General features: G+C 33.7%; 1 protein-coding gene across 2 annotated transcripts; it reads left to right on the top strand.

Moving 5' to 3' along the window:
- Positions 1 to 325: 325 nt before the first annotated feature.
- LOC133191352 (tax1-binding protein 1 homolog B-like) lies at positions 326 to 13,543 on the top strand. 2 transcript variants are annotated; one of them, XM_061327100.1, is made up of 11 exons: positions 326 to 373; positions 873 to 1,156; positions 3,350 to 3,593; positions 4,683 to 4,921; positions 5,046 to 5,270; positions 5,599 to 5,778; positions 10,921 to 11,005; positions 11,311 to 11,394; positions 11,508 to 11,635; positions 12,218 to 12,346; positions 13,179 to 13,543. In XM_061327100.1, exons 2-11 carry the CDS (start codon positions 875 to 877, stop codon positions 13,386 to 13,388), a joined length of 1,806 nt encoding a protein of 601 aa, XP_061183084.1. In that variant the 5' UTR covers positions 326 to 373; positions 873 to 874; the 3' UTR covers positions 13,389 to 13,543. The 2 variants fall into 2 exon arrangements, with proteins under 2 accessions (XP_061183084.1, XP_061183083.1); XM_061327099.1 differs by having other exon boundaries at positions 5,046 to 5,276.
- Positions 13,544 to 18,059: the final 4,516 nt, after the last annotated feature.

Here is an 18,059-nt window from a genome sequence, read left to right as displayed (position 1 = left end):
TTTACATTTCATAGAAATAGTTAATCTAGATTTAGATTGAAAGCATTGTATTTTTCACATTGCATTATTTACTCGTTTATTAATTTTTATGTTCCGTTGTTTTTAATTTGCCTCTAAAAGGGTCACTGAAAAATGTAAAATTTTGTTATTGGCGATTTATTTATCGTATTTGGGATTTCTGAAATTGTAAATTTCTGAAATTTCACATGTTTGGTGAATCCCTACTATACATCATACATTTATGGAAGTGTTTTGAATATTAACCAGTAAACAGTTGATTTGATACATGTACCTTAAAACATGTAGTTTTTTTCTTTCATTTTAGATATTCATACCTTAGTTATTGTCGGGATTCGCTGTTTTACAGATAAAGGTATACATGTATTTGAAATGCATTTCTTTATTATCTACTGATTATTGAATTAAACTACCGTTTCTATAAATCAATATATTCATAAATACTTTCTTATTTTCTGAAGATGAGTCGAGTACATGTATATGTAAAATAAAAGCCATGTAGAATAGAACCAGAGGCCTGTTCAACAGAGCGAACGTCCGCGAGCGCTCGTCTAAATTCCTTATCCTTTCAACAGAAATGTTGGCGAGCGCTCGCGAACGTTCGCGCTGTTGAACAGGCCTCTGGTTTTAGACAAAAATTTCAAAGGAATTACATGTATTTTATGGGATGAAGGGGATGGGGTGATGGCGCGATACATGTATCTGATTACATGCAAATAATTCGTTTAACCTTCATGTAAAATGTTCTGTCTTAGCCTTTTTATTTTAAAATATTTTTATATGTCGCAACAATGTTAAGATTTTTTAAAGAATATCTTAATTTTTTCTCTACAATCTTTCTACATGCATATCAGTAATGGCCGATTTTGAAGAGATGGACACCATCAACCCTATTTTTGACCTGGTTGTCTTCCGCTCCATCAAGGATATCACCTCTGGTCTTGAGACTCTCCCGGTTACATATGATCTGGGTTTGGATTTCCACCCCCACACAAATGATTGGGTGGGCTTGTTTTATTCGGGATGGAGTTCTGTGAAGGACTATTTGGAGTATCGATGGGCCCCGATGTTGCCTCACAACCTAAACACTGTTCACAGAAGGCGCAGATCTGTCATTTTTCAGGTTTCCAGTTTTGCCGTAAGTATGGTACAACTCAAACTTCACAGTTTTGCCGTAAGTATGGTACAACTCAAACTTCAGTCATGATGTTCCTCATTGATCCACCCCCCCCCCTCCAAAAAAAAAAAAAAAGAAGATCTTTGAACAAAATGTGTTTTACAATCTAATAATATATTAATGCATATATATGATTATTTTGATAGTCATTGATTCTTCTCTCTCTCTCTATTCATATTTATGTCTTATTCAAATACACATGTAATTGTAGATGTAATGATAAGAGAGATAAGAGAGATAACTTTCCAAGGAAATTGCTCCGGGTTAGCCACTGTTTTGCCCTACCAGAGTTTAATAATGAGGACCATTTTATAGTCAATTCAATCAGAACCGAAATATGTTACTAATATTGATTTCTATTTTCTACTGCCAATATTTTTGTTATTTATACTTATAATAGTTTACCTAAAACATTTGTGCTCAGTTCCTTTAAACTGTTAAATTCGAGATATTTCTATCTCTTATCATATAATTCTTTTAGTTGTTACAGGAATTTATCATGTATCAGATGCAGAATGTTCATAATTAAATATTTTCTCTTTAAAAATAATTTGAAGAAAGATAACTCCTGTAGATGGATAGATAACTCTTGTAGATGGTTGGATTTTTATTTTACAAGCACAGAAAACGATGTGATATTCTGCTTTAAAAAGCAACGCTTCATTATGTTTTCTAATATGAATTAAATAGGTATGACAGTAAATATTATTTTCATATACATGTATACCTCAAATTTTTAATTTTATGTTGTGATAAAAAAAATATTGATCTCTTTATTCACCGTCTCAAATTTTCTTCATGACTAGACACAATATTCATTTCGGAAAAAGTAAGCAACGCTTCATACTTCAAACTATTTTCCATTGAATCTAATGCTATTGTTGTTGATGAAATCAATGTTGGAAATTTAAAAAAAAAATGGTGAAATTTAGACCAGAGGGATATCTCACCTTAAAAGTAAGCATATTTACTTCGACGGTCAACTTTCATTAATTAAAAATGTTGGTATATTTTCTGTCACTGATGAGGAAAATAAGGATATGATATTTAGATTTCGTCAGAAGTGAAGGCTGATCATAAAAAAACTTAATTAGAGAAAAGTCAGTGTTTAGGTTTCCATCTATTCTCTTGGATCTTTTGGATCTCATTTACGACAAAATATCGTCATAATCCTATTTAATAAGACTTCATTAGAGACAGACATAATGGGTGTTGATATGGTTACCGATGAACACACATTCCTAATTAATCAGTATTGTGTGTGGCGTACTGTTCATTTATAAAAAATAAAGTTTTGATTTCACTCCTCAAACATTCGTAGTATATGACGAGTCCAAGATGAAAAGCTCCACATCAAGCATTGTAATATGTATTATTAGCACTTTCTAGCTTTCGTCATTCTGTTAGCTATCATAATTTAATTGTTGTTTTTTATGCCCCCGTAATCGAAGATTCGGGGCCATATAGTTTTTGCTATGTCTGTCTGTCTGTTTGTCCGTAAAAACTTTAACCTTGCCCATAGCTTCTGATTGGTTTGAGCTATGGTTCTCATATTTCACATGTGTTTTCCTTGTGACAAGACCTTTCTTTGGGTACCAACAAATTTGACCTCTTGACTTTGAAGTTTGACCCACTTTCAAAAACCTTTATCCTTGGACATAACTTTTGAACGGTTTGTGCTGGGGCTTTCGTATTTCACAGGTGTATTCCTTGTGACAAGACCTCCATTTCTGATCTCTTGACTTTGACCTTGGAGATTGACCTGCATTTAAGAAACTTTATCCTTCGCCATGATCTGCCGTACAGGGGCATCCGTGTTTGACAAACACATCTTTTTTTCTAAATAAGTAGATTCACTTTTTATCAAAAACTATTAATTAAAGTCCTATGGGCTGTAGGGAGCTTTTGAACCGATCATATAAAATTTTCAGTGTTCAAAGAATTAATTCATGTATAATGCTCTCGAAAACACTGGCATTGCCTTGTTGCATTAAGTAACATACATGTATTTCTGCTGTGTGGTGTATATACAATCTAGTTGTATAATTCTGCTTTGTACTGTATATTCAATCTAGTTGTATAATTTTATTTAAAACCTTAAAAAAGTTAAATTACAATGAAGTTTGAATGGTCAACAAAACTTTGTTTTGACAGGACGTACGGGAGGAAGACACCGACTTTTGTTTCCTGTACATCACCAGGGACAATCACGTTGTCGGAGTAAGCAACAACTTCCGGTTTCAATCATTGCCTGGGTATGAGGATGACCTTCACTTTGACGGCCTTGAGAAGAGGGCACAGGAAGACTCATCCTTTACCTTTCTAACCATGGAGCCGGGATTTGAATGTGATAATCAGTGTGATGACCAGTTCTATTTCATTCCAAACAGAAAAAGAGGTAGAAAAACGCCACCCAATTTTAAAACTAATACTAAAATCCTTTTATGCATGTTAACTGTCCACAATGATCATTTTTATGGTGACAAATTATATTCTAATATTCATCTATAGGATGTTTTTTGAACAAATGAATTGAAAAAATCACTCAAAACTTATTGATTATAAATTATAAAGGATTTAATTTTTTTTAATCAGAAGAATGATCTTTTAACAAATGTTGATATATTAAACTTTAGGTTTTGTCAGTGTCTGTCTGTTTATCTGTTTCTTTGTAAATCATTTAAATTTGTTTTAAAGTGATTTTTTAAACTTGAGGAGCCATGTATTTGATACATTACAGAACAGAGGACAAATGTTTGGTCAGAGTAATGAATTATTAGTAGTTAATGAAGCTAATTAGAGTAATGAAGTTAATCAGAGAAATGGAGTTAGATAGCTACATTCCATATTACAATGTTGATGACCCAAGTTCTCTATTCATGGAATTCAGTTATTATTTTGACAAAGATTTCACGCAGCTGAAGTTTTGTGTTTTCAAGTGTTCAGAACCTTTAACTAAATTTTGTCCTTATATGTCTAAAATTTGACTAACTATCTGATTTTCGAAACATCTTAAACTTGCTTAAATTTCACTGAAAATCGGAGCAATGTTGAATTTATATGTATATAGAATTAGACATTTTTTTATCGGACTCTGTATATTTGTTACAAAGTTATTATGGCCTTTTGTGGACAGGATCCGAGGAGGGACATCCTCCCTATCAAATTATGACTACTTTCCAGTTAGAAGATTGTGTATCATTGTATCAGTCTCACCCAATGTATATATTGTACAGGTTCAGAAAATCCTATAAGAAACATAATCAAGATTACAGGTCTCACCACTTTTCCGTAAAAGAGTTTTCTTTAAGGTCCTTTTGCTGTAATAAGAAAATGTTTATTGTCAAGTTCTCGATAAAAATTTAAGATTTTTATGTTAGTTATACCGGTATCTGTTAGGTTCCTTTTTCATTTATTTCAGTATAATGCCTTTGTATTAAGATCTAGAATATCTATAAATGTCTGTATATTTTCCTTACTTTTTAAGGTTTAGAGGATTCATTTGAAATGTTAAACAATGATCCACCTCCTCAAAAGAGGCGGTCAACCAAGGAACGAGTCATGATTCGAACTTCTGACCCGGATACGCTGGTCTCGCTCTCCACTGACCAATGGCAGAATATCTTTCGAATTGTGTCGGAGAAATCCATCGTTAAGAAGGTGAACGGTGATTTGATAGTTTCCCAATCCCCGGAAGTAGAACCCATTTTTGATATCAGCAAAAAGGTTTGCAAAGAGATGCGGCTTTCAACTCTAAAATGTTCGAGACTGCCAAACATATTTTCTGTTGAATAAACTTAGATGTTCAGTGAGAATCTAAGTCTTGATTCCATGAAATTTTGTTTTTCAGCCCCTTTCCATCACCTGGCACCCAAGTCTGCCGTTAACATATGAACATAAGCTAGCCATTCTGCCAAGTCCTCGTAGCGTCTTCAGTGTTCTAAGCCGGAACTCCATGTCGTGTGCCGCATGCGCCATGGGGAAATCTCTCATTCAGGACTTAATAGTGCAACACACTAAAAGTGAAAAAAGCATTAGAAAAATGTCTGAGCAGATTAAAGTCTTGAAAGAGGAGGTAGAGGTTTGTTTTATTTAAAAAATAAAGTGATTCTTTTGTTTGTAAATGTGGGAATTAATGGTTGCAGCCACTGCAAAACTTATAAAGCCCAATACTCAGTTGGCTTTAAAAACCGGGTCCAACTACTTTGAGTTAATGAATTGGTTAAAGGAAGTGTGTTTCTGAAAGAAGTAAAGGAGAAACTATTCAGTTGATGTAAATTCGTACTGAAATTCTCTCTGTAGCAATTCAGGTCATTTCAAAAGAGAAATGACGATTTGATTAACAACTATAGTATGAAGTATACCCCCTCCTTCCCTCTCTTTACCTGTCTGTCTGCCTGTAGGACCTACAGTTACGTCAAAGGCTTCAGAAGACCCTGGCAGAGTATGAGGCAGGCCGTCAGAACATGTATCACCTGGAGGAACTGTTTGTCCAGAATCAGGAACTGGAGGAAAAAATCAGGACTATGGAGTTTCAGATGGAGAGCCTGAGAGCGGAGAATGCAGAGGTCAAAGATCATCAGGTAAATAAGTAGGAAACATAAAGGTCAAAGGTTTCAGCGACTATGACCTTAAATTAATTAGATAACTCAGAAGGTGACAAGAAACACTTGGCTGAAAAGGGGGGGGGGGGGCGTATTGAGACACCATTAAAAGTATACATGTACGTACATGTATGTAACTGCATGTAGAAAATATCGGCAAGGAATTCTCCCGAGGATAGGAATGGGCTAGTAACAAAACACTTAAATTTAATGCTGATCTTTGAGAGAACTTTTGTTCAGTACTAATATACTGTTACAACTGTGTCATTTTCAGAACTATTACTCCTGTAAGTACATTGGGTTTTATGTTTTATTTATTTTTTGCCAGTTTCTTTTGTGTATTTGAATTGCTCTACATGATGCGCCAGCTTGGCGCAGTGGTTAGAGCCAATCGCATCATCTCGGGTCATTCCGTCGGAGGTCGGAAAAACAACCTCGAATGTATTAACATAACCGGATGTTAGAAATTTATACAAGATGGAGTCGCTTCCTATTTATTAAAGCATTGGAAAGACAGAGTTAGAAGTCACGCCTGTAGTATATTTTAGGTAATATCTTTACATTCAATAAAGTTGAGCTCCATACTCTACAGATAAAAGGTCTACCTACATTTATTTCAAAGTTTATGAAAAGGGGGGTTGTCATGGAAGCCTACGTAGCACATTCGAGGTTGTTTTTCCGCTTGTTGGAAAGGCCCGAGAAGTTTCGATTGTGCTCTAGAGTCACGGAGTAAGGAGCTGATCCTTACGTCGCGGGTTCGAATCCACTTCGGGACGTGGAGACCGGTCCTTCGGATGAGACCGTATAAAACGAGGCCCCGTGTCGCAGTAGGTGTTGGCACGAAAAAGACCCCTCACTGCTCAATGGTCCTAAGTGCCGAGTATAGGTATAAATTTGCAGCCCAATATACAGTGTTTATATTAGTAGTAGTAGTTTATTTATTATAGTGCCATGTGTTACATGTACGTATTCATGATATAGTGAACAATCATTTGATCAGAATGTTTGGTGAATCCAGGGCTCCCCAACCTTGGCGCCATCCATCGAATCTTATATATTGCTGGGGCAATAAAAAATCTTATATATTGCTGGGGCAATAAAAAAAATTGCAGCCCTCCATCTGCAATTGGTGGTGTCTCCATATGAGTGAAAAATTCTCGAGAGGGACGTTCAACAACAAACAAATAAACATTACGCGTTACTCTTTGATCTCTTTCTATAATTTAGAAATCATTTTCACTCTGTTTATGTTTATGTTTGCCAACAAAAGCACAATTTAAGGATAAAAGACGTAGCGGGCACTGTATAACTTTCATTGTAACATGGAAGCTTATGACCCAAAAATGTGTCTAAGATTTTTGTTGTTGTCTGAATTTGGTTTTTATTCTTAGAAGTAACTACGTCATTTTTTTCCTCTATTGGCTTCTTTAAAAAAAGTTATTTTCGTTTACAGGTATGACAGTTTTGACCTATAATCCAGTCCTAATGTGCCAAGTATCTAACCTTTATCTTTTTAGCTCACCTGAGCTGAAAACTCAAGTGAGCTTTTCTAATCACATTTTGTCTGCAGTTCGTCTGTCCGACCGTCCGTCCGTCTGTAAGCTTTTCACATTTTCGACTATTCTCCAGAACCACTAAGCCAATTTCAACTAAACTTGCCACAAAACATCCTTGGATAAACGGGATTCAAATTTGTTCAAATGAAGGGCCACACCCTCTTTCAAGGGGAGATAATTTAGAAAAAGTAAAAAATTGGTGGCTTCTTTTAAAAATCTTCTCAAGAACAATTGGGCCAAAAAGTTGAAACTTTAAGAAAAGGTTCTTTACATAGTGTAAATCTTAATTTGTTTAAGTCATAACCTCCGGGGGTAGGGTGGGGCCACAATAGGGGATCAAAGTTTCATATAGGAATATGTAGGAAAAAAAATCTTTAAAAATCTTCTTCTCAATAATAGCAAAACCATGATTAGTCATATTAATATGGAAACATCCTCAGGTAGTGTAGATTCAAGTTTGTTAAAATTATGACCTCGGGAGTAGGGTGGGGCCACAATGGGGAAACAAAGTTTTACATAGAAATATAGGGAAAATCTTTAAAAATCTTTGTCTCAAGAATAAAAAGCCATAATTAGTCATATTGAATTTGAGGCATCCTCAGGTAGTTTAGATTCAAGTTTGTTCAAATCATGACCCCCTTGGGTAGGATGAGGCCACAATGGGGGATCAAAGTTTTACATAGAAATAGATATAAAAAAAATTCTGCGCAAGAACAGCAAGGCCATTATTAATATTGATATGGAAGCATCCTCAGGTACTGTAAATTCAAGATTGCCCCCCCCCATTTAAATTTTTCAATACTGAACTGATTTGTGCTTTTTCCTAGCCAAAGTACTCAGGTGAGCGATTGGCCCATGGGCCTAGTGTTATTAAGTTTCCGTTCCTTAGTTTCTTTCATAGCTGTGGTGGCTGAATATAAATTGCATATACTGTACAACACAAGTACATAGAGTAATAAATCCTCCATTAATGTGAAATCTTTGACCATGATACCTGTACTTACTACAATTAAATAGATAATGCTGTATCAGAGTGCTATATAGAATTTTGATTATTTTTTTCCCTCAGACTTCTTGTTTGTGTTCAAGAAAAGGTCAATAAAACGTACCATAATAAATGTTCTTAGTGGTACTGTAGTTTCAGATTAATGACACACACAAAGTAATTACCTCTTTGTACGAGTTTTAATGGAATATTTGGGCGCAGATTTGTAAAAGTCAACGGCTTTTTTTTTTCTCTTATTGATAGCTCTCTTATTTGAATGTATCTTAAATTATTGCATTGTGTTCGGTATTTCTACGTTAAAGCCGCCATTAATCTCATGTAAAAGATGTTAAATGCGACATCAGTCAGATTCAACAGAGTTGTGGCTTCTTTAACCAATCAAATTCAGATAGATGATGTTTATCTGAAACCCACAATGACCATGCAATGATCCCACCGATTTTTTTTTATTATTTTATATATATATATATATATATATATATATATATATATATATATATATATATATATATATATATATATATATAAAGGATGTCAAATCTGTCAATTTTTGGTAATCGGTTACTCGGACGTTTTTCCTATCGAGTACCCGGGTACTCGGTAACAAAAATGTAAATAGAAATGTGTTAATTTTCTTGAGCCCCGTTAAGCTCTGCTAAACCCCAAAGCTGTTTTTATCACGTTTGTAAATGTATATAAACATCGAGTCCAACGGAAATGATTTTTTGGTACTTAATTTATTTATCAAATAAACACAAAAGACAATTAATGCATCAAAAATTACAAATGGTTTACAGTTCTTGTTTAGGATCTATTTCATGAACGCAAAAGGAGGACAAGCTGTTACGCAGGTTTGTGATGATTAGACTAGGGAAAGAGAAGGAACGGACATTGCTGGGATAGCTAGTCTAATATTATTTCATCTGCTGGTTGTTTCCTCCGTATACACCTAACTTACTACGCAAACTGACTTTGAGCATTTTTTAAAATCTTTAATTATTTCTAAATATTTCTTCACTTGTGAAGTGGGTTATTAATGTCCGATTTCACTGTCGTATATTAACTAAATGATTTGAAGGTAATAGACCATACTTAAACGATGTTCACTGAAAACAATCATTGAAGCCATCTAAAAACAGGTCTGGGCGGCCTCCGTTTTTGGAGGATAGCTAAATTCAATATGGCAGCCAAAATTTTTACCATATATGGAAACCCCGTTGCATTGTGGGATAGTTTATCCTCCGATTTCAGAGGATAACACAGGTAATTTTCAAACACCTCGTGCCTACCTTTAATCAAAAAGTGCAAGCACCAGAGTACATACAAATAAAAGTTCAAACATTGAACTATCGATTGTATGTGGCGATTTGAGATTCTATGTCTAGATATTTTGCAATTTATTTTCAAAGTTAGCACTTTTTGCGCTCCATTATTACTGAATATTTCTTGTTATTTTGTTTTATTTTTTATGATTTTTCTCTATTTATACAAATAAAAGAGGACTTTAATATTTCTTTTATATTTTCTTTTAATTCAGAAAAAGGAAACACAAAATGAAACGCATTTTTAAGTGTATTTAAAACGCAAAATATACTCTGCCTTATAATTTAAGTAAATAAAAGTATAAATGGATTGAATGAATAATTATAAAAATAAATGAATAATTTGAATAGCATAAGTAAATAAAATAAATAATTTGACATGTTTACTAAGAAATTAACATATATTCATACAGCCATGTTTATACATAAACAAATAAAATATTAAAAGTGATGTGCTAAAGAATTATCAAATGAAAAAAATAATACATGATTAAACTTAATTTTTCAAAAAAAAATTGTTCATCAAAATTTCTAAACTGCTTATCACATAATTACGGTACTGGAAAATCAGCGAGGTTATAATTAACCCGAGTTGCAGGCAGGTAAAAGCAATACTTTTTTTTCCAAGCTGTATACCGAATAACTGATTGACGGCAATTACAAAAATATAGATATATTGATTTAATATCTGGATTTATCCATCATCATAGGAAATTGTACCTTTTATTTGTTCTGATTTCGAAATCAGCGTACGGTTCATAAATGCAAGAGTTGCTGTTATTTGTTTGGTTAAGAGTTATCTGCCCTTAGTTTTGAAAATTCCGGTAGGTGGCAAGACCGCTATCCTCTGTTTTCAGAGGATAAAGTCTTTCCTCCAAAAACAGAGGCCGCCTAGACCTGAAAAATTAAGGATCACAATAGGTGAGAACAGCTGTGTACCAAATGATTGATCACTAATTACTATATATACACAGCCACAGGCGATAACGGGTGTTTTACGGGTGTAGATGTCGACACGCTAATTACCGTGTGCATATTTAAGTTATTTTTTGAAAAGTTTTTGATAAAAATATGTACTTTGAAATAAGAAAAAAATACACTCCGAGTAACCGAGTACCATTTTTAGTATTCGATACTCGGACGTTCGATCGAGTACCCGTTGTACTCGTTGACATCCCTAATATATATATAATTTATATATATATATTTCAATCATCCAAAATTATTTCTCTTACAGGTTAGCCGTGATGAGGAGAACTCTCGTGATCAGGAAGTTCTAAAGCTCCTGAAAGAGGGATTCCAGGGGGTGTTGGAGATTAATGGTTTTGTTCTACTATATATTAAATTCATAGATCATTTCTCTATTGACATGTTTTTAAAATGTCTCTACCTAAGGTTATGATATTTTTTTAATATGATATATTTATCAGACGCTGCTGGAATTCTTTCCACAAAGATTTGGATAGTTAATTAACTATTGCAAAATAATAAATGTTAAATCTACATGTACAATGGCATTTCATAAAAGTTAAAACATATCTTGAATTACTGGAAAATGATCATCTGTAATTGATTTTTTTTTTCTACTTTATCAAGATCAAAGTATCTTATTTTTGACTTTATATAGGTCGTACATTGAAAATCAAGGTCGAGGATACCAAAGACGTCAGCTCCCACGAGGAATGGAAAATGTATATACCCAAGCGAATGGGTAAGAACTTGTCTATATACTAACGTCATATTTTGATTATGTGTGCTTTTTCCACAAAAGTGTAAGAAAAGAATAATCATAACTTCTTGTCACCTTTCATCTGTCTGTTAAAGAGCGCATGCGCAAAACAATCAACAAGCAAAGCATCACAATCACCTCCCTGACAAACACCGTGATAAGACAAAGGGATCGAATGTCCAACCAGTCACAGCGCATGCTCGATATCAAGAAAAATCTGAAGGTAAAAAATGTTAAAGCGTGTATGATACTTTGCATAAGTTCTTAATTACTGATTTAGAATTTAAAAATTTCTAGTTGTTCTAAATAACTGGTTTAAAATTAAAGCATATGTGATTCTTCCAAGAAGGTCCCAACTACTAGTGGGAAGATAATTTCAAGTATGTCTAAACTGGGTGTATGATACTTTAAACTAGGTCAGAAATATTCAAAGGGATGAAATTAAAGCATGTACGATACTTTCCAGTAGGTCTTAATTACTGCTATGAAATTAAAGCGTGTACGATACTTTCCAGTAGTTCTTAACTAATGGTGGGAAATTAAAGCGTGTAATAATTTCAAGTAGGCTTAATTACTGGTGTGAAATTCCTCGCGAACGTTTCCCTGTATATTCACCCCAAATTGTCATTAAAAGACATTTTTTTCTCAATAAAAGTTCATTTACAAAGGTCCGTTTGTAGGCTCCGTAAAGGAGTTAGCTTTTGATCAAACACAATATAGAGTTTCTTTTGTGTGAGTAATTACTTTCATATATACATACCTTGCGTGTGACAAAGTCAGTAATGAGCTTTCTCCTCCGTCATAGGTGGTTACACAGATGAAAGAGGAAACGGACACAAAATTAGTGGAGGTCACCCAGAGAATTCGCTCATTGCTGAAGGACCGCGCCAAATGTTTCACTAATGAATGGCGCCAATTTGCACGCAAACTGACAGTGAGTGGCATTTAATATAATCCATTGTTTATGAGGTCGTTATTGGTTTTTTATATTGCACTGAGGGGATCAGAATTTAATTGCTCGTTATACATGTTTTACCAGTACACGTTTATGAACCAGAACTAGATAATTTTTATGCCAAAAGGTCCACAAGACTTTCTATTTCTATCAGTACCGTGACCCTGTAGTAGGGAATCAAATAGTATTCCTTACTGATCTTGGCAGTGCTGGGTTGTTTGTATGTTTGTATTCTTCTCAGATAAAATGTACGTCTTGATGTGATGTGACATATATATATATATATATATATATATATATATATATATATATATATATATATATATATATATATATATATATATTTATATTTATTTACATTTCCAATAAATTTCCCCTATGATTCTTTACAAAATGGAATACAGTTCATTTTCTCATGAACTACCATGAATGAGCATGAATATCTCCATTGTTACGTCATAATACCTTGCTTGACCTCAAAACTATAGTGCAAACTGTTTTGCTTTAAAAATGAGTTGAATGGTGTTATTTGTGGCAAATCATCAGAAAAATAATGTAAATATAAGAAATGAATTTAATTTCTGAAAATTCATGAGGTACATGAACTACAACGCTTCACGCCAGCATATTTATCATGAAGCGCTAACGCGTTTCATGAAATATGCCGGCGTGAAGCGTCGTAGTTCATGTCCTCATGAATTTTCAAAAATGAAATTCATTTCTTAAATAATACTTGTGATGATCCCTGGAAACTCTACATATTTTTTTTACATCATAATTGTTTTGACAGAATCTTTAATTCCTATTACAGACAGGTCCACTTCAAGAAAAGGAACCAAAGAACCGCGTCTTAACTTCCTTGATGCGCTCCCCACCTAATCAAGATATCACGTCCCGGAAATCGCGGAAACCAGAGAGAAAGTGCGAGACGTGTGGTATTGCGTTCAGTTCCGCCGTAGATCCTCGCGTCATAGAGGAACACCTTGCTTTCCACGTCACTTATCAGAAAAAGCGTGACTGAGTCCCGGAGAATACTGCTCTCAATGGTTACCCTGGCTACGATACTAGACTGTTATTCTTCGTTGTTTCCTATGTCAATTTTTAATTCCTTTTTATTTTTTTTTTCCATTTTTGTATGTTGCATGATGAATAAAAAAAGTGCTTTGATATTTATAACCATCGCAAATGTTTTTGATCTATAAATACAGTCCTCAAGTAAACAATCCTATAAACACATTATAATTAGTAAGGGATATACCATAAGATGATGTTTGATTAAAATCTAAATTGTCAATTATCATAGTAAGGGGTGTTGTCTGACATAGATAACTACGCAAAAAAGCCTTAGCTAGCCACTATTAAGTCATTATAGTATCTTAACCTAATCTTATAGTGACTAAGTCTCAGCTATCCTATAGTGACCAACTCTCTATAGTAACTTAACCTTAACTCTCTTATGACTAGGTCTCAGCTATTCCATAGTGACCAAATCTCTATAGTAACTTAACCTTAACTCTCTTATAGTGACTATGTCTCAGCTATTCCATAGTGACCAAATCTCTATAGTAACTTAACCTTAACTCTCTTATAGTGACTAAGCCCAAGCTATCTCATAGTGACCAAATCTCTATAGTGACTGAACCTAAACTATCTTATAGTGACATATTTATGTCCCTCTAGTAACTTAAACTACTCTAAGCCTCAGTTATCCAGAAATGACTAAGTCTCTATAGTGTCAAACTAAATATCTTACATTGACTAAGTCTCAGCAATCCCATGGTGACTAAGTCTATACAGTGACTTAACCTATAAACTACCTTATAGCGACAAATTCTCTATAGTGACTATCACCTACATCGAAAAATGATTTAATTCAAAATTCCTCATAGTGACCAAGCCTTAGTTATCCTATATTGACCTAGCCTCAACTGTATTATGATGATTTGTCCTCAACTATTGTATAATGTCTCCTCAACCTGAACCTTTTTATTGGGTCTAAGTATCTTACAGGGTCGAAGACTGAACCACATGTGTTTTATAGTGATTTTTATCTATCTTAAGTGTGTTAGCCTTTGCTTATCTTATGGCGACTAATCCTTTAATATCATATGACGTTCAAGCCTTAATTAACTGATATTTACCAATCTTCAACTATCACATTGTGCTTAAGCCTTAGCACTATTATATTGAATAATAGCACTGGGATCCAGTAAACGTTCTATTAAGCCCTATTTGTTATCACAATATATTGACAAGAAAACAGTGATGTTGCCATCAATTGTCGCCCGGGAAATAAATGAATTAAAATCTTGATCATCAAACCGCTTCGATTTGTGTGATAAAGGCATACGTCTGAATGATCGAGACTATAGTCGAGAAGATTTACGGAAAGCTTCTAATCGGATGAAAATCGAACAAAAAAGATACTGTTTTAAACTTTATCATTTCGTCAAGTTACTGTTGGCTGCATAAAATATAAATTAGAATCAGACACATGTATCACCTATAATCAGAAATATATTTGACTTAATTAATATAAAACAAAAAACAGTGTGACGTACGTTTTTATGCGACAAGTAAAATTTACTGTTCTAAAAAAAGGGACCTGTCATTTTGTCGATAGTAAATGATAAGCAACTTTGTATATTTTTAAAGATGTACTTCATGGAAGTAAATATATTGTGTATCTCATAATTTATAAAAGGAAAGAACATTCTGGTCTATAATCTTTTTAATGTATAGTTAACCTTTAATTCTGAATAACTTCTCCCGCCTCAATCCCATACACCAAAACTTAAGCTTACATGTATAGAGCAGCCCGGTCCTCCGGGCTGCAGTCACTGTTAAGGCGAAATTTAAAACTTACTATATTACCTGATTACAGCAAAGAAAAGGTATTAATCAGATATAAATTCTAAAAAAAAAAACCCAAAGAACTTTAAACAAAAATAATAATAACATTTTTTTTTTCCAAAATCGACAGCATCGAAACGTATGCCTTTTCAACCCTTTATACAACGATTCCTTGCGATAATAATCAGGTTTTTTGAATCATAAACAACTGGGGCTCGTAACAGAAAGCCTCCTAAGTTCTGCCTGATTTAAGTAGAGTTATAAGTATGATTTAGGTGCAGTCTTAGGACCTGCTTAAGTACCACGTAAGTATGAAGTATGTCTTATGTCGTAACAAAACGAACTAAGCGAGGTCTTACTTAATCAAACTTATGTTCACAAAACCTATATTAGATTGCAATAATATTTCAATATATTTACATATACTTATAAATGTATTTGTTTTTGGAGAAAAATACCAATAAATCACTGTTAATTATGTTTAAAAATATTAAATTAAAGTCGACTTCCTTTCCGATTATAGGTACTTTACTATAATGCTCTTCAAACATTTTTATCTTAATATTGAAAAAAAAAATATATAGCAGACACGAATAGTGACAAGGGTTCGCTGTAAATATATATTTGATTTTTGTTTATCACTCGAGGCCATTGACCACTCCAATGTTTTCAGTTTACATATTGTTGTACTTTTTTGTTTTGACAAATGTTCACTGGCTTTGTCATTGTCATTGACTTTTGAGCTTGATTACTATTCTTTATCTTTATATTCCACATGGCACGAAAACTGAACTCTCGCTTCTTTTGAAATTAAAGCTCGTACATGTATTTAAGAAATACAAAACAAAAGATAAAACTTGTTTTTTCCCCGATAGATCAGTGAATGTCAGCAAGCAAATAACATTGGCTTTGTGTGATTTAACTATTTACGAACAATTTCGAGAAAAATTGTATTTCGAAAGATTAATTTTTCTGTCCCCAACTGAGGAACATCGACTCTCTCTCTCTCAGATGTGGGTGCGCCCTTTCTGAATCCGCTCTTGTAGCAGTCATCGCTGTTAATAATTAACAACCACTCATGAGGTCGTTACATGTATATGTCGCTATAACATACAAACATTTATTTTTTTTAATGTATTATATGAATATTTAAGTGTTCTAAAGCCGAGTTTTAGCAATAATTAGTTCTAAATATATGTTCTTGTTTTTTCAAAATATTGTCTTTCAAAAGACTATGTATAATTATGTGTATTTGCTTCAGGTCGAACTTTGACTGACATGTATTATATCAATTGTCATTTTTTTCAATTCTGACTTCAGATTCTCCGTTTACCTGATCAATACGGAGGACTCACGGCAATGGTGACTGGTTGACAAGGGATGCTTACTACTCCTGGGCACCGGATCCCGCCTCTAATGTTTTTGCACGTTTTTCGATTTCTATTGTTTATAGGATTTATGAGATTGATCACTTCAACTTTTTCCCCTCAACAACTTTTTTAATGACTAAGACACAACTACAACTATCTCTGAGCGTAAACCGCAACCACTTAAAGTGACTAGACCTCAACTAACTTATCTTATAATGACTAGACCTTAAATATCTTTAAGTGTGTAAACTCAGATTTTATAGTGTATAAGACTCAACTATCCTGAAATAATCGAACCTCAACTATCTTAGAGTCTAAGCCTCAATTCTCTTATATTGTTTAAGACTCAACTCTTATAGTGTCAAAACTTAAACTATCTTATAGTGTCGAAGACTCAACTATCTTATAGTGGCTGAACTTCAAAACTAGGAAAATTCGGAAAACTTCAAAATTAGGAAAAAAGCAATGCTTTTCTATTTGTGTTGCATCGTGAGTGTGATGGGGATTTTTAACAAAACTCACGTAAGTGTAGTCATGGACATCTGTCTTACATAAACTAATATACATAGTCATGGACATCTGTCTTACATAAACTAATATACACATGTCTCTTTTGAATCGTTTCTTCTTAGATCAATAGACAGTAAGGTCTGCATCACATCCACATCAAATTTTACTCTGTTCCGTTGAAAGTTTTATATATACTTTTCAATCGTCAACATCCCTTACTTATGCAGCAATACACCCTTATCTCCTGCATTCTGGGTTTATATTTCAGTTGATTCGTTGGATACTTCTGACATAAAATAATAATGTTGAATATCTGCTGATTAAAATGATACATAAAATGCGTATGTAGCTTTTGCTGTAATTTTTCTTTCTGTCCTTTAGATGTGTATCATATATTGTGAAAAACCTTGTATAACCATTACCCACGAAAAATTAAAGACCAGCCTTTTTTCATATCATAGACAACTGCTTCTTCAAGAAATGGAACTTGCATACCATATCATTGGTCACCTGCAAACTTATTTTGTTAGAAAACATTCTGATTGTACACACAAGTATTCTGAGATTTGATATACCAAAGAAGCTTGAGTTTCTCATTGACATTATCTATGTAGTTTTCGGAGACCACAGGTCTTCCAACTTTCTGATGGAATTTCCACAGGTTCTAATTGTGCCCCGTTATTAGTAGACCTGCTTTTATATTCTTGGAAAGCAGAATTTCTTCAAATATGTTTATACGAAAAGATAAAGTTTCTCCCTGTGGCCTTCAATTCAACATTCAGATAAATCGAAGACGTTTTACTAATTAACAATATTCAGTTTCAATCCTACGTTAATTCGATGAATTCCACTGGAATGGAAATAAAAGACACTTCACAGTATGGCACGTCTCTTTCAGCTATGGATGTTTTACTAGAATTTAATCTAACTTTATGATAAACGTGATTACTTCAACGAAC

This window comes from Saccostrea echinata, unplaced genomic scaffold (genome assembly GCF_033153115.1).
Source record: "Saccostrea echinata isolate AGI-Se365-2 ecotype Australia unplaced genomic scaffold, CSIRO_AGI_Sech_v1 ptg000023l, whole genome shotgun sequence".
Lineage (NCBI taxonomy): Eukaryota > Metazoa > Mollusca > Bivalvia > Ostreida > Ostreidae > Saccostrea > Saccostrea echinata.
Note: the sequence above shows the minus strand (reverse complement) of the source record. Positions and strands in the feature narration are given on the sequence as shown.